The sequence below is a fragment of the Brachionichthys hirsutus genome, chromosome 16 (genome assembly GCF_040956055.1).
Source record: "Brachionichthys hirsutus isolate HB-005 chromosome 16, CSIRO-AGI_Bhir_v1, whole genome shotgun sequence".
NCBI classification, from domain to species: domain Eukaryota; kingdom Metazoa; phylum Chordata; class Actinopteri; order Lophiiformes; family Brachionichthyidae; genus Brachionichthys; species Brachionichthys hirsutus.
The window spans coordinates 3,313,410-3,338,056 of NC_090912.1; the positions used below are offsets into that span (position 1 = coordinate 3,313,410).

The 24,647-nt window shown below is 46.8% G+C and overlaps 1 protein-coding gene across 1 annotated transcript; it reads left to right on the plus strand.

Annotated features, from left to right (window-relative positions):
* The first annotated feature begins 49 nt into the window (after positions 1-49).
* ntn1b (netrin 1b) lies at positions 50-24,226 on the plus strand. Its single transcript, XM_068750027.1, has 7 exons — positions 50-90; positions 191-1,227; positions 12,643-12,831; positions 16,089-16,238; positions 18,151-18,204; positions 20,288-20,362; positions 23,907-24,226. Exons 1-7 carry the CDS (start codon positions 50-52, stop codon positions 24,224-24,226), a joined length of 1,866 nt encoding a protein of 621 aa, XP_068606128.1.
* The last annotated feature ends 421 nt before the right edge of the window (positions 24,227-24,647 follow it).

Genomic DNA, 24,647 nt, shown 5'->3' on the forward strand with positions numbered 1-24,647 from the left:
AAACTCTCCGGAGTTGTTGCTTCACGCAAAGAGTGAGCAACTCATCCGGATGCTCAGTGCTGGGTGGAGTTTCCTCTGCCTCAGATCAGAGCATCATTTATTGTGACTGTTCTTGGTCTTTCTTAAACCTCTGCCATCATTGATCCCTTTGCGCTTTTATATCTGTGCCATTTGCATTTCAGCACGAGAGTCCCTGCTGCGCGCGGATTACAATGCAAAGGCTTCTGGAGCTTTGGCTCACCTTGGTGACACTTTCTGCGCTCACCGGGGGGGCCTTTGGAGGATACGGGCTCAGCATGTTCGCCGCGCAGTCTTCCCCTCCCGATCCGTGCTACGACGAGAACGGCAACCCTCGGAGGTGCATCCCGGACTTCGTCAACTCCGCGTTCGGGAAGGACGTGCGCGTCTCCAGCACCTGCGGGAACCCCGCGGCCAGATACTGCGTGGTGACCGAAAAGGGAGAGGAGAGGACGCGGGACTGTCACACGTGCGACGCCGGCGACCCCAAGAAGTCTCACCCGCCCGCGTACCTGACGGACCTGAACAACCCGCACAACCTCACCTGCTGGCAGTCGGAGAACTTCGTGCAGCACCCGCAGAACGCAACGCTCACCTTGTCGCTGGGCAAGAAGTTCGAGGTCACCTACGTGAGCCTGCAGTTCTGCTCGCCTCGACCCGAGTCCATGGCGATCTACAAATCCATGGACTACGGCAAGTCGTGGGTGCCGTTCCAGTATTACTCCACGCAGTGCAAGAAGATGTACAACCGGCAGAATAAGGCGGCGATCACCAAGCAGAACGAGCAGGAGGCCATCTGCACGGACTCCCACACCGACATGCACCCGCTGACCGGCGGGCTCATCGCCTTCAGCACGCTGGACGGCAGGCCGTCGGCGCACGACTTCGACAACTCCCCCGTGCTGCAGGACTGGGTGACGGCCACGGACGTCAAGGTGATCTTCAGCCGGCTCCACACGTTCGGGGACGAGAACGAGGACGACTCGGAGCTGGCCAGGGACTCGTACTTTTACGCCGTGTCGGACCTGCAGGTGGGAGGAAGGTGCAAGTGCAACGGACACGCGTCCAAGTGCGTAAAGGACAGAGAAGGGAATCTGGTGTGCGAGTGCAAACACAACACGGCGGGACCGGAGTGCGACAGGTGCAAACCGTTCCACTACGACCGGCCCTGGCAGCGCGCCACGGCGAGAGAAGCCAACGAGTGTGTCGGTAGGTCAACCTCTCCTTTCAAGGTCACCCCGTCACGGGTTCACGCACAATGCGCGCGTTTATTCGTTCCTGTAAATTGAATTCCGTTTTGCACCGACAAGGAAACGCAGAAACTCCCAGTCTGAGAATATAATTTTGGTCTGAAGAGATATTTAAAGAAATTTGCGGTGATTCGATCTTAAACTTGGTTATAATTAATTCTACTAAGGACAAATTAATTTGAAACAAAGCGGTATAAATACGGTCATGAGCTTCAGGGCTAAATAGGCTTCAGGTTGATTCAACGCAGCAGAATTCGTTAAATTAATCCTTTGAAGTGATTTAAATTGGTAAAATTAATAGTTCTGAACTCAAACTGTCTTTGCTGATCTATTATCGAACTTTTATAAAACAAACTTTACAATTCTAACACAGAAAGAGTGAAAATTCACCTCGAACACATGATCTAACACAACACTAATAATAGTTTAGACCAAACTTATAAGAAATAGCTTAAATAAATCCAATTATTCCATCTTTTTTAGATGTTGTTTTTTTATTCTTAAAAATCAATCTTAAACTTTTCTCAAGATGTAATTCGCGATTCTTTTTTTTTAATATTAAGTTTCAAATTCATCAACACCAAAATAACAAAAAGAACAGGAAGCATTTTGACAAAGTGCGCCTGCATGCAACGAATGCGTAATTGCGCGTCGACCTGTTCCGAGCGCACAGCCGAGGAGACCCGGCATGCGGAGACAGACTGCTGAGACGTGCTGCGGTTCTGTAAACAGCTGCGCTTACAGATCAGGTGGGCGATTAAGGCGCTTTTATTGACGTTTTTTGGCACGTAGAATATAAACTGCTATTTTACAGCCTGTAAACGATTCAGAAAGGAGGACAAAGCCAGAGCTGCAGTTTAAAAGGCGGCAGCGAGTGTATTTCTTGTGATGCTATTTTCAACAGCGCAGGGGGGGCTTGCATCAACAGATCAAGCCCCCCCCCCCCCCCCCCCCCCCCCCCAACAGTGGGTGATTTGCTCAACCAGACAGAACAAGTGAACAAGTTGTTCCCTTTGGCCTCCGCTCTTTGCCTCCGGGATGCCAGCATCTCAGAGTATTTTACTAAAAGAAAAGCTCTTGTCTCTGGTGCCATCCATCTCGCTGTCAGGGGGGGGGGGGGGGGGGGGGGCTCATTCACCGGCTCGCTTTTTGTGAAGCGGTGTCATCAGATAAAGCAGCCAGACTGATCATGTCTTCCACAGAGGAAATAAGGGTGGCCTGACCCCTTAGAATAAAGGAGGACGACCCGGAGGAGGGGTCGTTTCAATAGAGCAGTGGGTCCAGCAGGTCTGGCAGTAAGTGAGGATGCGGAGTGGCTTAGCGTGGTTCTCCTGCTGCGTATCCACGTAGGGAGGCAGGAGGACGCTTCATCAGAGGCTGCAGGAGGCAGGCAGGAAGAGCCTTTGAATATTGTCCATAAAACCAGGGCTGGACGGCCTCATGGAATCTGACCGACCACCCACCCTCAGGACTGTCGGTACTGGTTGGTGTCATGGATGGATGGAGAGTCATGGATCAGAACCAGAGGCATGAGGAATGACGACAAAAAGATCCCGACTGACTAAAAAGGACTAAAAAACGCACTCAAATGACGTAAAAGAGGCGCCGACTGACATTATTTGGATCTGATATTGTTTGTTTATTTGCAACTCATTCATGCTTTCATCCCAAGAAGCATGGCACTCATTTATTAAAAAAGATTTGGGTTTCATGTTGCTCTTAATTCTGATTTATCCATAAAACATTTCTCATAAATGGATCTTTTCAACAAACTACATTTAACCAATTCCCATTCTGGTTTTGTGCGTTTGTGTTGGATGGAGAGATGTCGTGGGCTGTTCTCGGTTCAAGTGGCGGGGACTTGATGACCGGACCTGTGCTTGAAACACAAGCTGATAGGGGATGTATTGCTCACAGACGCCACGGCAACAAACTGGACATGTGGAAGGAGTTCCATCTTTGTGAATCGGACGCGCTGACTCCTCTCCAGCCTGACTGATGGGCTGTGATGGGAACTGTGGGAAGCCTCTGCTTGCCAAGTGGGTTTTGAGCCAAGTTGAAAGTGGATTTCTTCGTCACTCCCACGTGTCATTTTTCACGTTTGTTCAATCCCGCAGCTTTATTTTTGCTACAATCAACCATTTCTAACAGAATTAATCTCCGGGAAGTGTTCAAAAATAATCGTTTTACAGAATTGTACTGCAGAGGAAGTGAAATGAATCTTTCCATTATCATTTGAAATAAAAGGGGCTTGTATCCATGACGATACTCACAGCGTTATTCTGGATATGAATCACTGAACACACAATCCGTCAAGAGAAGACTGCTGCCAGGAAAAAATGTAATTGTTTTATCTTTGAGCTGCATCCCATTTTATAAGGACAGGAAACAGGAAGCCCAACCCTTAAAGCAGCGCCTCCCTGTTTATTATGTTCTTGACGGCATGCTGCAGGGACGCCGGATGGCAGCGTCTCTGTGCTGGACCAGTTGCCGTCTGATGCTGGCTTTGCTGGTTTTCGGTGTTGAATGTGTGGCCGGTCTCTCCGGGGGTGGGGCCTCCCTCTCTCCCTCTCTCCCTCGCTCCGTCCCTCGTCCGGTGCCAGCACCAAGGGACAGTCAGAAGCTTCCATTTAACTCGCAGCCTGAAACGGCCACGATGACTCGACGGTTTCTGGGCTTGTCTTTTTCGCTTGGCTTCTGTTTTAAACACGTTTCCTTCACACATTCTTTTAGGGCAGTAATGAAAAGAGGCTGTTTGCAAAAGTAATATGCCACAACCGATAGTCACAACCTGCAGTAGTTGTGGTGGAGACGCGATGGAGGCCGCTTAGGGGGTGTCATTTAAGCACCTTAAATGTGTATTTCTGCAGAATCCTTGCGCGAGAGGCACCGACTCTTCTTTGGCTCTTCAGGCTCTGACCTTTGACCTTGCTCTGGCAGGCAAAGAGAAAATTCTCCTCCATGGATGAATTTCATTATGACGGACACAAATTCAAAGATCCTCAGTAGTAAACATTTAGAAAAGGCTTTGATCACAGAGGAAAAACACATGTTTTACCCAGTAAGAGAAAAAAGAGAGCAACATTTTGTTTTCTTTTGTAAAAGTCTTGCTCTTGTTACGGGTTGTTTGTTTGAATCTTTATTAGTGATTACAGCAGGAACAGACATTTTCCCTGAGGTCCGCAGCAATGCTAAACAACATTATGACCTTCAGATAGGCTGCACAAATAGTCTAAACAAGGTCTGAAAACAACACAGCAAATTGCAGTTGGATTAGACTGGGGGGGGGGGGGGGCACCACGAGATGGAAATTGTAATTGTAGTAATGAGAAGAAAATAAGAAGGAACACAAGCACGAGGGAGGAATAGATATTAGATGAAACGAGAGGGGAGGAGTCAACGGGAAACCGGTGTGTCGGAGGTTCGGCTTCACAGCGGCGTCCGACCAATGGGAGGACGCGATGGCAGCCGGCCGTAACCATGACGCAGAAATCTATTAAACCAATCAATACATAAAACCATGAATAACATAATTATGTTGATTTAGATGATCCATAAACCCCTTGAATTGTTTTCACACAAACGCTAACAATGACAAAAGGGGTAATGCGTCGTACAGCGTCCTTTAAAGCCCCCCCCCCCCCATTATTGCCATTTGCCCTGACTCCTCTTCCTCGCCATGCAAGCCAGCGCGCCTTTGGAAAGCGGTTCCACCATATACAAGCAGACAATGAGGCAAAGACGTGTATTAGCGGGACCTCCAAACTAAAAAGACCCAGCTCTGTGCTCTGCTGCGCTCCAGTGTCCTCCGGGCAAAGACTGCATGTTTAGAGCATTTTGTTTTGTTGAGCTCATAATTCAAGACAGACACGATGGTTTGGGCCAGAGAGGTTTCACTCGAGCTTTTAAGAGCGCGCTGAAAGGTCTGCTTCCGCTGTGCTGTGGGCGGCGGTTTGAAGAGGCTGGACTCGACGCAGAGTGGGCACCCTATAAAGCACTGATATTGAACGATTCATTTGAATATCCTGCATGGGCTCTCGTTGCTGGAAGGAAGCTGATTGATTGGCTGATGGGAATTTTCAAGAGCAAAATTGCTGCTGAATCGTGGGTATTTCAACTGAACTGAGTTTCATTATTTCTTGGAACGTGACTTTTAGAGTCGAGCATTTGTTCAGCACCTTGTGAAATTAAATGTCCTCGTTTTGTCCTCGTGTCCGTTTGTCTCTGTAGCATTAAACACAACAGACAACCTTTTATGGTGCAGTAAACACCCCAACTTTGTGGGGGCAGATCAAGCTGCCTGTTCACGGGGGTTCCTTATTGTGTCCACCGCCTGTCTGCATGGAGGTGACTGCTGGGGCCTCCGGGGTGGTGTCGAGACCACCTATAGTGCGAGTGCGTTGGGGGGGGCAGCAGGGCAGGGCAGGGAGACACGCTCTGCGGCTCAGCTTCAGAGCTCCAGCCAGCTCCCCTGCTGCGTCGCCACCCGACACACCCGCTGTCTGCCCACGCGCAGAACACGCTCTTACCCGGATGCGTAATCTGCTTTGGCCGCCATCATCCTCCCTGCTGTGCCGTCGACACGGAGGTCAGGCTCGACTGGGGGGGGGGGGGGGGGGGGGACAAAGGCAGCAACTGCTGCTTAATACTCCAGCAGGAATCAGGAATGTCGGCTGCTCCTCTTTTCATTAAAGGCCACTTGTCTCCAGAAGACTTTAAGACAAAGTGCAGACGCAATAAGCCGGCCTTAAAAAAAAAGAAGGAAATGTTGGGCCCAGATTCATATTTATTTTTTCCAGATAACGTTTGTGTGAGCCGCTCCAGGAGACTCACTGTGATGGATTCCTACATCCTCCTGCGCTCCGTCTCCGTCTCTCTAACATACCCCAGTGGCCAATTCTTCTCCGAGAAAGAATAAGGAATCACTTATTGGATTTGAGGGGAAATCCAGTGGGATAGATAGAGGAGGCAAAAGCACAATGGGTACAAGACGGCGGCTCCTATACATGACTATAAATATCCCAGAGCTTCACATCTGCTTAAAGGAGGAAAAACCTGGAGATTCATCAATTACAATCCTCCCTCTGCTCGCTGTGTTTGTGTGTGTGCGGCTGAGGCGGAGTTAGATTCTTCCACTCTGGGCACGGAGAAAGGGCAGACCCGGTCCAGGTCACCGATGGCTCACGACTCTCTTCACAGCAAACACAAAGCCACTTCCTTCCTTCGCTGATTGGTCAAACTCTGACTCATGCATCAGACAGTTTCCACCCCTCGTTCTCAGAGAAAATCTGAGCGTGATGAAGACTCTGGCAACGTGGGACCGGTGTGTTTTTTGTGTGGTTTATTTTCACTGATGGTGCAGGCTCCATATCTCACGAGTCAGAGAAAGCACGTATCTGGTTGCACGCTTGAGAAGGAAGTGACTCCAGAGCCGTGACTTCAAAGACCAGCGGATGCAGAATGCCGTTGGTGTGACTGGTGTGACTGGTGTGATTGGTTCAGCTGGTTTTCATTGACATGGAAGATATAGTGCTTCAAATCTGACCAAATCCAGTTTTATCAGGTTTGCACGAACACAGAAATCCGATTTGGGCGACTGACTGGCCGCCGCCCTGAACAGCTGCACCTATCAATCAATGCAAAAGTGACCCGACTTTTCTACATAAAGATGATCACTAAATTAAATTTCATCTTCTCATGGTGTTCAAACTGCGCTTTCTCTCTTGTGTCACATAAACACGTGTTGATCTTGGAGAAGACACACAACATCGGCGCAGTGTCTCTGTGAACCGTAAAAAAGGCCAACACAGTACAACATGACAGCACGCTAACGGCTGTGGTCTGAAATATCAACTTATTATTTGACAGGTAGGTAGGACTATGGTAATACCTCAAATTTCCTCACCCACACGGTGGCGTAGTTAGTAGCTATATTGATTTTCACTGTGTTCGGAGGCACTCTGGTTTGAGTCCCACTGTGGGAGTGGGGTGGAGCAGGGTTAGCGGGGCAGGCCCAGGCCCTGGGCCGGACCTGGGCGGAGTCTGGTCAGGTCCGGTCCACTCCACCCAGGTCTGCCCTGCTCTTCCTGCTCCATCTCATTCCCGTAGTAGATGCGAGTGCCTTTGTTCAACAAATCGCTGAACACATTCGTCACTCAAGGCTCCTCCAAAGCGGGAGCTAAGAAAAGTTTCTCCTGTCAGAAAATACCGGCTGCCGATCCAGATTTACCTGCTGTCATGAAAGCCTGTTAGAGGGAACTACTGTTCTCATCAGTCACCGCTAACAGGCCGTTACTGCGGCCCACACACACATTACTGCCAGATAATCTTATGTTACATTGGCTGATGTCACCTTGCATTACTTAATGGCATTCGCTACCCTGTGCTGGGATGGAGCCCACCGCGGCCGGGCCGGCTTCGGTGGCTGTTTCATGTCGAGTATTCCCCGTTCCCCCCGGCAACCAAAGGGTTTACAAGCAGTAACTCAGTGAAAAGCACAGGGCGGGGCCGATTGCTCAGCTAATTGATCTCCACCAGAGATCACAGAGCTGCGCTTGTAAAGAAGGGAACGCCTCCCATGACTTCATCCCTTCTTGCTTCTTGCACGGTAAAGACAAAGCCTGCAAGTCAGGGGCAGACAATTATTCTCACACGGAGAGGGGGCTGGGGGGGGCAGTTTGCAGGAAAAGGAAAAGTGTCACGTGTGTGTGACTGTTAGACAGTTAGAGCATGCATCGAGGCGAGCGCTGTGATTCTATTCTAGAGCAGCTCATACGAAACAATGACCCCCCCCCCCGGTCAAAATCCCTGCGAGGTCAGAGGTCAAACTTATCGACAGACGCTCCCGTGGAGCTGATAGGTATTTGTTGTCTTTTCGGAGGGCCTGACATGAAGGCTTGTCCAGCTTGAGAGGTCCTGCTAAACACGCCGGCGCCACTGATGCCCCTGCAGGAGATTGAGTCTGAAATGAAGCATTAGTAAAACATTATGATTTTATTATAGTTTTTATTATTATATTAGATGAATAACTCTGTGGTCACTGACTCAATTTGAGGAAAATCATGTCATAAAATCCTCGTTAAACGCTAACATTGAACTTTTTTTTTTACGTGACATGCATTTCTAAGCAGACTCGAGGACGTGCTGAGACCTGGCGGACTGGGATGGCTTCAGATAGCCTTTTATCTCATGGACAACCCAATTCATTAGCTTAGCTTTTCCCTTCTCATCTCTTATCTCGGGACACAAATTGTACTCTTGTGGTTTGGCAGCTCCTCGGAGGTGAAAGTTGAGCTGAGTGATGGGTCATTAGGTTTCCCTGTGTGCTGCTATGATAGCAGAGCACACACACACACACACACACACACATATGCTACTGCTCTACAATTACCAGAGGTGATGTTTGTTACAAAATGTTCTCTGAAAGGATGTTTGAAGCCTCGGAGCTAAAGTTTGGAGCTGCTTGTGATTTTGTCATTTTGAGCCAAGAAAGTCGAGATTGATAAAAGTTCCGTCCCGCTTGCTGGATCATGGAGCCAAGTTGCATGTTCTTGGTGGTGGGAGGAAGCCGGAGAAGCCGGAGAGAACCCCAGCCGGACAAAATCAGAATTGACCGCCACCCATTTCTTTCCTGAAGGAACAGATCTAAAAAAGCAAGCTCTGGCCGTCATTCCCGTTCAACGCGGAGCTGAAGAACGAACCCTTTCTCCCTTTTAAATCGCCTCCATCCTCTAATATGTGTCTGATTAAAACCACATACGATAACCATATACTAACTCCTCATGTTCCAGAACTCTTGTTTGTCCTAGCCGTGCCATCTCTTCTCTAACATGATCGAAGAGCATCTTTTGCTTTCCGCTTTCCGCTCCTGTGACCCCAGGGGTTGGTACCGGCGACGAAGCGGGCCTCAGAGGTCATTGTGCCATCCCGTGTGAGATAGAAATCGCCCTGTAACAATTCCAGTTCTTTTTCCTTTCACTGCTTCTTCGCCTCGAGTCGAGTGAAATCATCAAAAGCAGTCCGGAAACTAGTAAAGGGATTAATCATGTGGAGCGCTTGAAGCAGAAGTTCCGATGATGTGTGATTGAAAGTAATTATTGTGGTAAACGTGTCTCATGAAGGAGGCTTAGAAGCAGCCGAGCTGACCAATCACAGCGCTTCTACATGCTGTTTTACGCACTGCAGGTTCATTGATGCCGCTTTCCTATAAAACTCCTCCATGAGGGTTTTATTGAGCAGCGGAAGTCCTTTATGATTTATGTCCAGCTTTGCACTATTATAATGATGCATTCGTGCCATCTATTTTAATGGACTATGATGTGGCGTCTCCTAAGAACAAACTGTGTCCAGCGAACAAAGCATCAGGAGTTCATCGCTGCCTGATCGGCCCGTTTGTTATCGTCGCTTATCATTTGCCACGACTTCATGCATCAGACTCGATTACAGTCCTTCTGTTTTATATCGGAACTCCTTATTATTATTATTATGTGTGCCTAACAGATATATTGGCAACAGTGCATTCAAGTTTTGTTGTTGTTTTTTTTATCAACTGATTCAATGCGCTTTAGCTCCAAATGGGCTTCTGTGCGTCTGAAGCATTACTTTGTATTCGTCCCTTAGATGTGTGCAGCTGTATCTGCCTGTGTTTCCTCTCTGTGCTCTGCTGTGTTTCCTCTTTGTGTCCCAGCAGCCTCTTGGGCTACATTGCTGCTGCAGGGATGGGTGGAGGTGAGGACATGTTTATCCGTGTTTGACAAGCATAACCATGGCGAAAGAAAATGTTTTATTTCTCTGATTTGATTTCAGCCATTCTCATCCAGTGAAAGTGAAAAATATTTGGACTGCCTTCCCTGTGATCTACTTTTTTTTTTTTTATAGGTCCTTCCTCTGCCCGAGCTCCACCCTAACGCTGAGCTTTATGAAAATCACGCCTGTAGTTTTCCCGTAATCCTGCAGACAAACAACTGAAAGTATATGATCTTTGGTGGCGATAATACATTTAGGAACAACCCCCCCTCCCATTCTCTCACATAGATAATGAATTAAACATTTGACATGATGACAAAGTTGGACGGCACTATCCATAACTGGATTTCTATCCATGACCGCATTTCGTCAGAGATCTCCTTGTACAGAAGTTTGATTGTTGCTGAAGTGTGCGCTCCTCTGTCGGCGGGGTGAAACAACGCCTCCGTAAAGCTGTGGAATGCGTAATTTCTATCCGATATGCCCCCCCCCCCACACACACACACGCACACACACCACGTGAACCTTCCTTAAGCCTGAGAGATGGCACTTGAACATAAATAGATTGGAACAGCATCGCTCTAAGTAGGCTCTTGAAACCAAATGAAAGCGCTCCCAAGAAAATAACACTTTAATATTCTAGTGCGACAGGAAGCAGCAACTGTGCAGCAACCTTTCCTTTATGCACGCAACTCATATCTGGAACTTCTTCAATGCATTAATGTCATAATATAAGTATTAAACAAATCCATTGTAAGCTTGTCATTAAAAGACTGAAAATGATGAGTGAAGTTTATTTAAAATTTGTATCTAAAGGGGGACGACTGGTGATGCGGATGTTGAGGTACATGAGCTCATCATCTCTGCTTTCTTCGCAGCCTGTAGCACAGACTGTCGGACTCTTTGAACGGTGCATACACTCTCTGTTATTGAGTAAACATGCGAGGGGCGTTTGGAGCCTGTTGCTGAGCTCACGTCTTATCAGCGCTGAAGCTGTTGTCCCTGCTGTGTTAGCAGAGCGGGGATGTGTGGATGAGATAGCGCAGCGCTCATTAGAAGGGCCTGGGGACAGCTGTGGAGATAACATTATTCGACTTAAGACGCCCTCACACACAGACACGGGACAAAGGCGACCGTTATCAGCCTGCGAGGAGACCCATTGAAAAAGAGAGAAGTTATAATGTCGTATTATAATAATTGTCTTGTTTTCAGAAGCAGTTGCGCTCTTTGAAGTGACGGCCTCATGTCTGCGTGTGTGTGTGTGTGTGTGTGTGTTTCGGGAGATTAAAGTACCAGCATCATCTTTCTTCAGCACCACAAACTAAGAGCATTCCATTTCCTATTCATGAAAAAAGCCCCGTTGCTTTTCCCCCTCACACTTCCCTTAAGTGGAGATAACATCTGGGATAAGAAAGCAGTACCGAGTAAGAGGGAAAGGGAGGAGGGTGTGTGTGTGTGTGTGTGTGTGTGTGTGTGTGTGCGATTTCTTCAAAGCTTGGTATAGTGTGTGTTGGATCATCCGTGGGGAGGGAAGTGAGGGAGATAAGCCTGTGACAGCTGCCAAACACCTCTCTCTGTGTGTGTGTGTGTGTGTGTGTGTGGCCTCCCATTCCACAGGAGCGTTTCTGAATCCCAACCACCTGCCAGCTCTGCTCCCTTTTGGCAGGTGTGAGTCATTTTGTACGTGATTCAGACGGCCGATGAAGGAAGGAACATATGTGACAGTCTTATCACCTACATCTCCCCGTAATAACGCCGAGGCGGGCGGATTGATGGAGGGATTAGAGGAACGTGAGGAAGTGTGAGCGCCGCTCATCATAGTGATACCTGTCTGATTCGGGCTAAAGAAGAATGAATCACCAACAGCTTCATTTTCACCATCAAGAACAGGGAGCCGCCGTCTCGTCGGTCTAAAATAGATGATGCAAACTTTAAAAAGAGCACAACATACAAGACTCTTACCATCCATGGCAATAGAAAGGCTTCTCGGGAAGATGACTGCATTTCCCATGAGCGCCACCTTATGTCGTAAAAGCTCTGGCTATAGCCGCTCCCTTAGTTTCAGAGATTCTTTTTTCAAACTGAGCTGTTTGCAGGAGGCGCAGTGATGATTTCATGTATATTTGTATTTATATGAGCCAAATAACAACGAGAGTTTAGCTTTACGGGCTAGTAGAGCCAAGGGACCATAGCCACACTGTGCACGGTGTAGTTTCATACTACATGACATCATACTTCAGCATCCCTGAAAGATGCTCAGTGATGCAAGAAGCTGGGAATGATTGACTGCTTGGATGTGATTGTATCTGCATTGGCTACATAGTGTTAGCATTGTAATGTAACTGGAGCAATTTTATTTAATTCTATTTAAATTCTGATTAATCTCGTGCATTTTCATTGATTTAATTTGCATACCCGTTGCATCAAAAAACAGATATTAACAAGACAAAGTATAAATGTCAAATAATTCATCGGCCCCTCAGACATGTGGGACAGCAGAAGAACGATTCAAGTTCCCTGCCAGACTTTAATTCTCACCGCTGGTGTCGCACACAACCCAACGGCATACGAGGGCACATGGGAACTCTGGTTCCCTGAGTCTGAACTTCCCGTCTCTCTTTCTGCCCAGCCTGCCACTGTAACCTTCACGCCCGGCGCTGCCGATTCAACATGGAGCTGTACAAGCTGTCAGGCCGGAGGAGCGGCGGCGTCTGCCTCAACTGTCGTCACAACACCGCGGGACGCCATTGCCACTACTGCAAGGAGGGTTACTATAGGGACATGACCAAGACCATCTCACACCGGAGAGCATGCAAAGGTAAGAGGAAATGATGGTATTCACCTGTGATGTACACGACCGAGTATCTGAGAAAACATGCACCTGAGAATACTACCACTGTACTTTCGGCTTGTCCCGTGAGGGGACGCCACTTCTCCACTTCACCCTGTCCTTTGCATTGTCCTCCCCAACACCAGCCACTCTCATGTACTCCCTCACTACGTCCATGTATCTTCTCCCAAACATATATATGCGAGTATTTCTTTCTTACGTCTCCTCCACTACATTTATCCAACAACTATAGCTTGTACTTTCTTTTTCCTGCTCATAATTTGCATTTAAGACATAACAGCCCTTTAAAATAGAATTAAATTGCCAAAAACGTTTGTCTTTTCACTCCTGTACACAAAGCAGTGTACGGTTATCAGGTGATCCGGTAGATTACCATTCAGAAACAGGGAGCAAATACCATGATTAGAGACACAAAGTTGCGTAATATAACTTTGGTTTTGCTTTTCCTCTGTCATTAATGATCTCACACATTGATCTTGTGGCCCCCGACCAGTCATAAAGCCCTAATTACACGTCGCAGTAGCACGGTCCACTTCTTCTGCAAACAGTACTTGATACTTTTGATAAATGAAGTACATTGCTTTAATAAAACATAATCAGCCTAATTTTTCCCCAAGCAAGATTTTGAGAGGCGGGCTTTAATTTGAAACGCATTGTTCCGTCATGATAAAGTCAATGTTTACTTCGGGGGAAGCTTTTTTCCTACGTCTTTTATCAGTGTTTCAAACTTCAGGTTTTACAGGAATTCTTTGAAAACCTGTGGAGAAAAAGTTGCACCGCTGTTCTGGAGTCTGTGAAGTGACCCTGGGATGGATCTATACTAGCATGTGGCCGTGTTGTACTGAACACAATCAATATGGATAATCTGTGCTCAGTTAACAATGGCATATTGCTGTCTGCAGGATTTCGCTACGTCAGCCCGTGCATTTTACGAGCTGTAATTACAGTGATAAGGTTTCGGGTGAAGAACGTGGAGATGTTTCCAGTGACAGAGGTTCCCCAAAAGCTGCATCATCAGTAACCCGAACTGTTAAAGACTTCCCTCATGCACTCGATTTAGTGCTGCGGGATCAAAAACAAACAGCCTGATTGCTGCCTTGTGACAAAATCCGAGCGATGCGACATCAGTTAGAAACCACCATATTTATTGTTCAAATCAGCCCAACCATCCCAGCCTGCTGCTGTTGGACAGGAAACACAGCGCTGTGCCAACACAGTCACCAGGAAGTCTGCTTTCCTTGACCCCCCCCCCCCCCCCCCCCCCCCGGGGGGGCCAGTGAGGAATGGCCCCCGCTGTATGGCGTTTACAGCGTGGAATGCCTCATGCTTTAATTCCCAGATTAACAACTTCACCCCTCATCAAGCGCAGTGTAAACAGGGTTCTTGTAGAACCACAGCGCACACACACACGCACACACACGCACGCACACACACACACACACACACTGCTATTTTTCCTCATATGTTTGGCAGTGTAACCGTTAAACTAGACAGAGTCCACAGAGATGGAGCTGGTACACGGTTCACTTCACAGCACTCCTCCAGACCCCTCAGCGACCATTCAGCTCCACAGCCTGCACACACACACACACGCACACACCTACACACACACACACACAGCAGGAAATTAATTAATGTGTCCGGTTTGCATTCACACTTGGGGACTTATGAGATACCCCCAGTCTACATGCTATTACAGTCCGTATGATTTAATGTCATACGGACTACTTTGTTAGCTGTTACGGAAATCCCTCACCAAAGCTCCGTCTCCTCATGTCCATATAATTCACCAACGCTCTCTTATTTGTCTAGCGCCTTAGCTACATACCGTTCATTCCATTGGAATTAGAATTTGTTAATATTTTATTGATCTCTGAAGGGAATTGTGACGGCATCAGAGAAATGAGCTCGCCACAGATGCTGACATTTGGCCTACAAGTTATAAGGCTTCTGGGAAATGGTCTTAAAAGATCTTTACATTATATTTAATTTTAGCTACTAGTTAAAATTTAATTTTAGCTATTAGCTAGTTGGATTTATGAATCAAATAGTTTTCTTGTCCCAATCTCATAAAACATTTTGACAATGACAACATAAGTATGAAAATATTGTTTACTTTATTTTGTTTTTAGTTCCATTTTTAGTAAAGAAATACATTGCAGTAGTTGATAAAAGGACAAATATTATTCACACTGAAAGTTTCTGGATGATGTCATTTTTTATTTTTAATGTTAGATGATAAAATTGCTTTAGCATCGCTCATTTTCAAGGAAAGATCATGCTTGTGTATAATCGTCAGAGAAACTGAACTGGAACAGCTTTTGATTAGATTTCCACTAATGCCACATACAAATCAATCGAAGAAGAATAATAATTTTTTTTAAAAACCTTTCCAAAACATTCATTTAAAAAAAAAAAAAAGGTTCAGCAATAATGTTGTTATGTTCATGAAACTCCATAAATTCTAAACCTCAGCCTCTTCTGGATCCCTTCAAATAAATTTTGAATGACTGCTGGTCCACATAACAGTGAGGCTGGGCCTCCACTTCAAACACTGGCTATATGGTAAACGGTTGGCAAGCATGCACGCACACACACACACACACACAAAGAGAGAGAGAGAATGAATTTCTTACATTTAACTAACAGATTAAATAGGCTTTGAAGTGCGTTCCACTTGTGCATTAATGGGGAACATTATTCAAGCAGTATTTGCGAGGAACTCTTTGCCAATGCCAAAAGGTTTCACATTGGAAACTCAATCTGCAGCGTCTGACTGCACCGGACACAAAGCCTGCTCTTATACACGCATACATTTAGCGGCGCACACGGTAGAACGACGCCACGCGGAGGCAGTGAGATTCTGTAATTAATCATCTTTCATCTTTCTTGGCGCCTTCCAGAGCGGACCTAACGAAGAATCCTCTGCTCATTATGGGGTGGAGGGGCGCAGTGTAATTTGATTGAGGTTTTATTCTGGTGCAAGGCCCAGCCCGCCATCCCCGATGGTCTGGAAGGAAAACACTCAGTGGGAATGTCACTATAATATATATTTTTTACTATGTGTAATATGTAGAGTCAGGCTGTGTAGCTCAGAGCGGAAAATACTGCAGTGATTTTTAAAGATGATTTTAGTTTTTAATATCCTCATTTTTCAAATCACAAGCTGTTTGCTCTGAAATGAACGAGTTCAATTAGAATTTTTCTTCTTCTTCTCGCCACAGCTTGTGACTGCCATCCAGTAGGAGCAGCAGGGAAGACGTGCAACCAGACAACCGGCCAATGCCCCTGCAAGGACGGGGTGACGGGGATCACCTGCAACCGCTGTGCCAAGGGCTACCAGCAGAGCCGCTCCCCCATCGCGCCCTGCATCAGTAAGGCTATATATATATACACAATAACCTCTTCCAAAGAGGAAGTCTTTCTAGTTCATATTAACATGCAGCTTTAATTAACAGTGGTTGAAATAAACACATACATTTTAGTTTTAATACGTCTTTCAGTAGAAAAAAAAACAATTCATGCCGCTGAGGAAAAAGCCCTTCAGCTCATGTATATTCTTCTGTTTCATCTGGTGTGGGCAGCCTACCTGGAAAGTGTAGTAAACTAAGCTACCAGTTACTGCACATTAAATGAAGCTTCGCCACAATTAAGCTACACCCAGTGAAACAAGGGAAAACAATATGAACGGTTTCTTTCTTTACATTGAACTCCATGTAACTGTTCTCTCACTGACCAATAAAACGGTCAGAATGGATAGGCAAGTAAGAATGTCACATTCAATTGTTTATTAAAAAAAAAAAAGCTCTGCTCTAATGTTCTGGCAAAAACAAAATGTTTGCATGACTTTACATAATTTCAACTTGGCTGCTTACAGGACGAACTTTAGGTTCACTCATAATTCAATAACTCAACTCAAACCACAGCAGCAAAGACTTTCAAGGTCCTGCCTGCTCGGGGATCGACCGCTGCCATATTTCCATAGAGTCAAAACCAAGCTTCAGATTTATGCGACTCAAACAGTGAGCGACTTTTGGCACTGAAAGTAAAATTTGGCATTGAAAACAAAACATGAGCTTGAGAAAGCACTGAAATGGATTGATTTTTTCTTTTCTTTTTTCAAGATCAAATATTTCTCACCTAATAAATTTGCACTGAAAAATGAAACATTAAAAAATGAAAGACTTTTACAATGAATAACAGTTATATGTTTCGTGATATGTATATTTCAAACATGTCTGTCTTTTATCAGCATCACTGGTTTTAATTTTCTCCTCTCTGTCACCATTTGTTATGGAGGAGAGTATTTTTTATTTATATATCTGCATTCTTATTGCCACCCATTGCTTTTTACTTAGTTTATTCTTTAACAAAGAAGCAAAGCTAATGAGCTGCATGGAGCCCTCATAATGGACTTTAAGGTTTGCAATTCTCTGTTTGGATTATAGAGTAATGCCAGTGACCAAAATCCATAATGTAGAGTTAAGACAGTACATCTTGTATTAAGAGTACCTGAAGGTGATCATAAGTGCTTTGACAGAAGACCTAAAAAGGACAAGAGGACAAGCGTGTGATAAATGAAGTTATTACTAGTTACACCCCTCTTATGTTCCGTTTTAAGACATTTTGTACAGACCTGTTTAAACCAGAGCCATGGATAAACAGCCCATTAGCTTGCCTAACATGGCCTTGTGTGCCTTCAGTGCCGTTAACGGTCCATCTCACAATAAATCCCCAGAACGAGTCCAAGGGAACGATGGCTGATATGTTTATTGGCCGTATCTGCTGGCTACAGATTCCAGGCTCTCTGCAATAAATGCCAACGGCTCACAGAACCAGAGATGGGCCGGTATCTGTTTTTGCTAGGAGCATCAAGTAGCTGAGATAACAGCTGTCCGGGGTGGGGGGCGACGACACTAGCGACCCACTACGTCACTGGGGCTGCCATTTCTGATAAAAATCATTAGACCATTAGAATTATGTGCTGGAATAGGATTTATTTTATGTTACTGGGGATGTAACAAATGTGTAAAAGGGCTCATGATGATTTAAATATATCTTCGTGAGTTATGAAGTGTGATTAATTAATTAATTAGTAGATTAATAGTGGTAAATAATGAGAGTAGAGACATTTAATCCCTTGCTGGTTCCATCCCTATGTGCTTGTGTTTCAGTTTTTTTTATTACAAGACAACATTTCTGACTTTGCAGAGGACAAAAAAACAAGAAATGTTTGTTTACGTGTGCAATGTAACGTAATGCTAAGGTAAAAACTTCCTTTCACAGAAATCCCACTCGCATCTCCAACAGCGACATACAGCAGCTACGAGGAGCCGTCAGGTGAGTGACACAGTACATACCGTCATTTTATAAAAGCATTCAACTAAACGAGTTTTTGATTAAGAAGCATAGTTCTGTTTAGCTTATTTTTATTTCACCATTGTGTGTTTCATTGATTGATTGCGTTTTTTTTCATCATCATATCTCATTCTCAACTGCACACAAACACAACCCGTGAGGTCTGCGTGCCGCTGATCTAAACTCCAGATATCCTGCCAGTGCTCCCTGTGGCCTCCCTGTTTGTATTCCCAGCCTGCCCAGCAGCCTCCCAAGGGTTTCAGCCCTAATCTGATTACACGCTTCATTTGCACCAGTTTGTATATCAATCAAGGCTGGCTGTGCCGAGAGCAAAGCCCTGCCCGACCTATTGTTCGTGAGCTCTCTCTCGGGTCTCCGTGTCGAGCTGCTGACATCGGAGGATGTGCAAAAATATTTATCTGTGGATTTGGTATAATTTCTGTCTGTCCCGCGCTGATTTGGGGGGGTGGGCTTGTCATAAACAAGCCTGTAAACCCGCTGCCTCAGCTGTTCAAGTAGAGAAATTAAAAACATAGTATATCAATAAGTTTTTACAGTGATGGAGGCCTGTTTAAACAGGCTGGGCCACCTCTGATCATCGATCAGGGTGGCGCCACTGGCTTCATTCAGCCTTGTCGTGAGTCCTACTACAGTGACGGCCGAGGATGTGTGGAGTTTGGATTCCTGTCCGAAACTCCACACAGTCTCCACCCTCCAAATTAGGAACAGTGTGGTCCCCCGGGGACCCCACAGATGAACGTGGCGCTGCTGCAAAGACACACAAAGGGGGCGTTTGTCCTCACAGCGGGAGATTGGACCTTAATGAGCGTCGCGGGTGTAATGGCCCAGCGCAGTAATTGCGCTAAGGGGCTAATGGGAAACGTCAGCTATCAAAGGGCACTATGATAAAGGCCCCCTGAGGGCCAGCAGGAGATAAAGAGCCCCCCCCCCACACTTAGCACTTCATTTACATAGAAATCAGGCATGCTTGATATGGACTAGTCAACTTCATTTACTTTAGGATTTCCTCTTTTCTTATTTCTCCCGCCTCCCCAGAAAGCAGCGCCACATTCCACCAGAAATGCTTTCTCTACATTACATGAATTTGATCCTCATCCCACTTCCCAAATTGCATTTTTCTTTTTTTTTTTTTTAGCGAGAGAGGGAGGAGGGGTACGTTTTTTTCTTCCCCGATCATTACCCAGGCAACCTCATTCACACAGAGGATAATGGGGAAGAAAGGGAAAGACTGGACAGAGGGCTGGAAGAAATAATGAAGTTTGTCCATATTCAGGCGAGCTGAAAGGTCCCCCCTCTCGCTCGACTCCTCTCCTTTCTCTTCAGAATGCCCAGCCAGCTTTCCCACCCCCTCAAAAAAGAGCACAAGGCTTATTGCTCTGGGAGAGGCAGAGTGGAAGAGGAGGGGGGGGACAATCGGACATGATCTGGTTGCAATTTGTGTCAGTCAGTGGAAAGTGGAGGGAACAAATGATTTCAATTTTTGGTTCAGCCTCTGGTCCCACCACCAGCTTCCTCATTACAAAAGGTACCTGGCGCAGCGACAGCGCGACGGCAGCGGCCATCAATAAAGCCCTTTGGCAGCCCAACCTAAGCGCACACACACACACACTGGTGTAAAGGATACCGCTAAGGCATTAATCACAAGTCTGTGAGCCCCTCTCTCCGGGGGCCGCGGAACTTTTAGCCCCAGCGATTGTTCGAGTATTCGCTCTCTGGCCTCATGAGGCTCAGATGCCGCTGAAGGTCGCGGCAAATTTCATCCTGTGACCTCCTTTTGTTTGAGGGTGACCCCTGTAGGCACTCCCGGTGCATGCCAAGACACACTGATGAGGGCGCAGGCTGGAGTGGAAAAGCTGACAGACATAGGAGGATCTGTACGAGCCCTAATCTGTTTCACAGTGGCACTTTGAAGGCATCTGAGAGACCCTGGGGAGGGGGGGGGGGGGGTCAAGGGAGAGAATTGCAAGCCCATCCAGTTTGAGTCTGATCTCATTCAGTTCTGCTCTTTGGCTTTTAATCATTGCCTTTCACCCCCCCCCCTTAGACTGTGAATCTCACTGTAAGGCCTCCAAGGGGAAGATGAAGATCACCATGAAGAAGTACTGCAAGAAAGACTACGGTGAGTGAATTCAATGTGTAGAAATGACGCGTGCTGCCAGATCAGACGTCTCAATGAATCAGATCCAAAGTAAAAAACACACAATGCATTCTGGCAAAACATTCTAACAGCAAATCCTAAACTGATAAGAGAAGCCAATACACACACAGTCAGTACGTTGTGATGTCACTGAATCAACAGCGCAAAGGGTTGCAGCTGAAGGTCATCCAAGAGTTCTCTTCCAGGTAAATAAACATCATGCTCAGGGTTTGATATGATAGATTAAATTATGCATGCAGAAAAAAAAGGGGGGGGGGGGATATACAGCGTAATTCAACAACGCGGAACAAGCGGGACTTTTGATGTGTTGATTATGATTAATGATACTGATCCGTTATCCTTCATGTGGAAACCACAACAATTGGAGAGTCAGCACTGCCCCCATTCCGTAGCTCAACCCGCCCTAAAATAAGAACGCTCCACTCCGCTCTTCGCATCATTTACCATCACAATCCGATGTTTTATCTGCCATTGATGGATCCACATCTGTAAAAAACACACACACAGAAATCCTTTGAGGCGCATACAGGATTGTGTTCCTCTCTCAGACGCATCACTCTTTAACGTATTCATGCAAATATAACTTAAAGTATCGTCAGTACAATCCGGAAGCCCTTCAGGTCCTGTAAGAGATAATTAACCTGTCTCCTATTCAAATTCACTGTTGGTGAGACGCCATCAAGAAAAGAGCTTCATGCACTTCAAGCTGCATATTTGATTCCCTGTAACAGTTAAGTCGACAGTTTGTTGCATTTAGTGAGGAAGCCAGAGGCAGGCATTATTCATATTTCCACTGATTTAACTCTTAAGCGTCGGAGCTGAGGCAGGCCTTGGATCTATAAATCAGAGCGTCGGATTGGAGGCGGCTCCTGTTTGGTTTCCTCTGAAGTTTCTCTGAACGCCCTGGAAGCAGACTGAGCCGTGCCGAGGCTCCATGGCAGGCCTTCCCCTTTCCCTCTGCTTAATTAATCTCTCAGGCCTGTCTTCCTGCTTTTGCGGGGCTTCAGAGTGTCTACTCTGTTCTTTAGGGTCCACAGCCCCCCCCCCCCCCAGGGGTCACGGGAAGGGGCCCGCTGTTTAAACACAGTTGTGCGCTCTGCCGCAGCAGAGCATTCCTCGGGGGCACAAACAGGTGGTAAATTAGGCAGCCGGTGACGGATTGCCACCCCTGAGACAAAGAAATATGTTTTGTTTATTCAATTTGTGTTTTTCATCGCTGGGGTAACTACGGCGACGGCGGACACAAAGGGATTATATTCTCGCCTGACACCCGCCTCTGCACACACGCAGCCTCCCTCTCCCTGCCACCAGGAGGACAATGAATCAAAGGGCCGCGTGTTTGCCGACGCTGTGGGATAGCGCCCACCGGCCTCCAGAGCCACCCCTCTCTGTGCTCACCCAAGGGTAACGGGGGCCGTGGTCGTTTACTCAGCCGATAACCCGAGGGGACAGGGACCTCAGTGGGGCAATTAAGCAAGCTCTAATCTCATTAGCCCTCGCCCTTGTCGGTGGCATGCGGAGTCGAGCTTGCAGCACATTGACCCTAAGAAGATGAACCCAGCGCGGCGTCTGGGAGGGCGGCTCGGCTGGCAGCCATTGTGCAACGCAGGATCATCTCACGCTCGCCGCTTCTCGCTTGCCGCGACTTTTGTGAGCGATTGTTTTTGGCGTGTGATCCCAGGCGCTCCCGTGGTGCACGTGGATTTGAGTGCGTTTAGCTAACTACTTGAGACACAGACAGAGACGGCGAGCCGGGACGCCGGGACCAAAACGTCTCCTCCTGGGCCTGGAGGGGGACAGACAGCGCTGTCTCTCTTGGATTCTCACGCTGGGGAGTTGGATGGGCTTCTGGGAGCAAAACCTGTACGGCTCACGAGGTCGGAAACACATCCCGACTCTCCTGAAACTTTTTTTTTTTCCTGTCTGGGAAGACAAATAGTGGCCCTTGCCCCCCCCCCCCCCCCTTCACACAGCCTTTATGTGTCTGGATGAAGGAGAGGGCTGCACTGAATGGCCAGGCTGTGAGAGCTCGCTCTACTCGGACCAACAAACCTTCTTTCTTCTGAAATTGTGTGCAATTTGCTCGCACCATGCAGCGACACAAATACCCCGACACCCCACCTCTCCCCCCACGCCGCTTCCCTCTGACCAGTAATCTGGGACGAGTGATGAAGAACGAAAGGGATCATGTTCCGTCACAGAGGCAAAGAAAGGCGATCCGACTCGCGCAAATCAGGAGGAGGTTTTTGGACAGCTCTGTTATGAAGAGATTTTTGTTCTCTGGTAAAACCAAAATAATTAACTAACAGACATGTTATACACACTTACCTGACTGATGATGGAAATATTTCCCATCATCTCCACATTTGATTGATTCTCACACTGCTCGTGAATCCCCCCCCCCCCCCCCCACACACACACACTCTTCACCGTTAGTAACACATTCCCGGCTAAACCCGAGACGTGAAGCACTCCTAGCCGAGATTAGCTGCTTCGCCGTTCAGCGATGAAGTAATAGCTGCCGTGTCTTTACTCATTTCCTGGAATTAAAATGATATTTTTTTGGTTTTGTTCCAAAACATTTCATTCTTAATCGTGTCTATCTGATCGGTTTTCTTAATCTGGACTTTGAACATTGACAAACAAATAGATGACCGCCTCGTGCTGAACTTGAATGGTGTCCAGTGAAGCTCACGCCTCATCCCACGCTTCAACAGTTCCATTTCATTAAATCCTAATCTAAATTCCAACAAGACATGTGTGACAAGATGACGGCCTCCGCCCAAACACATGGACGCCTGTCAACTTCATGCAGAAGCAATAAAAAACAAAGCAATTGTGAAGGAAGTGAAAGAAATTCACAGATCGTTCACAAAGATCCACTCCAGAAAACAATTTCCTCTATGGCGTGCAAACTAGTTCGGTAATCCATCAAATATTTGATGTGTTATCGATTATAAATGGTCCAAAACGCAGAAAACAAATGACTGAATCCACTCCTGCATCCGGATCCTTGTGCCAAACCTTCTCGTCACATGAAATTACGTCAATGAGCTTTTTGTCCTGTTAACAGATGGAAGACACTCGGATGGCAAAAACACAACCTCCTCAGTGGAGGTAAATATATTTTGATTTTGTGTTGTTAAAACAACAACAACAACCAAATATCGACGCCCTGCTACTCAACAGCAGCCTGGAGTGTGTCTCTGAATCTCACGGGGGGAAACCTTTGCTGCAGATGTTCCTGCTTGCTGGATTGGCTTTCGAATTGGCTTTTGAGGACATAACAAATCCGTTTGTCCACTACTAATTCCACAGCGTCTTGGTACAGGCTGCAAAACAGAACCTCCTTGTCGGAGGTAATCAGGTTCCATTGCTTAATACAGACCTTTAAGGTGTTGTGATCCCATCACAAGGCCCTGGGGGACACCAGTTACCTGCCATTGGTGACACAAATCTGTGCTGCTGTTTTAACCCTGGCTTCTCTCTCCCCCCCCCCCAACAGCAGTCCAAGTGCATGTACTCAAAGGAGACAAGGCAGGCGAGTGGTGGAAGTTCACCGTCAACATTATTTCCATCTACAAACAAGGAGAGCATCGCATCCGCCGTGGCGACCAGCTGCTGTGGGTGCGTGCCAAGGATGTGGCCTGCAAGTGTCCAAAGATCAAGCCCGGGAGGAAGTACCTGCTCCTGGGCACCGACGACGATTCCCCCGGCCAGAGTGGCGTGGTGGCGGACAAGGGAAGCCTGCTCATTCCTTGGAAGGACCTGTGGGGCCGCCGGTTGAGGAAGTTCCAACAGCGCGACAAGAGGGGGAAGTGCTAAAAGTGGCTGGAAAGGAGACAGAAAGAGAGATTGAGGGAGAGTTGGAGGCAGTATAATGTCTGCACTGAGATGGATGCAAGGAAGAGGAGAGGATTAATATAAAAAAAACAAAAAAAACTGGAAGCAATTAAGATAGAAAGGCAGGTGGGAGGTGGGGGGGGGGGGGGGCGGAATGACTGCGTGCTGCTGCTCTGGACTGGAGCAAAGAGTTTAGTGTCTTTAGGAACTTTGTGAAGGAGCTCATTCTACAGTTGTCCTGTCTCTGTCTGTCTTTCAAGGTTTGTCTCATTTTGTAATTGCAGAGTTTGCACCTAACTTTACAAACAGTGTCACACCGTGACCATTTGACCCATAATGCCTTTGCTGCAGGCCCTCGTCGAGCTGTTCTAAAGACAAATGCATCTACTGTATCGCTATGTTG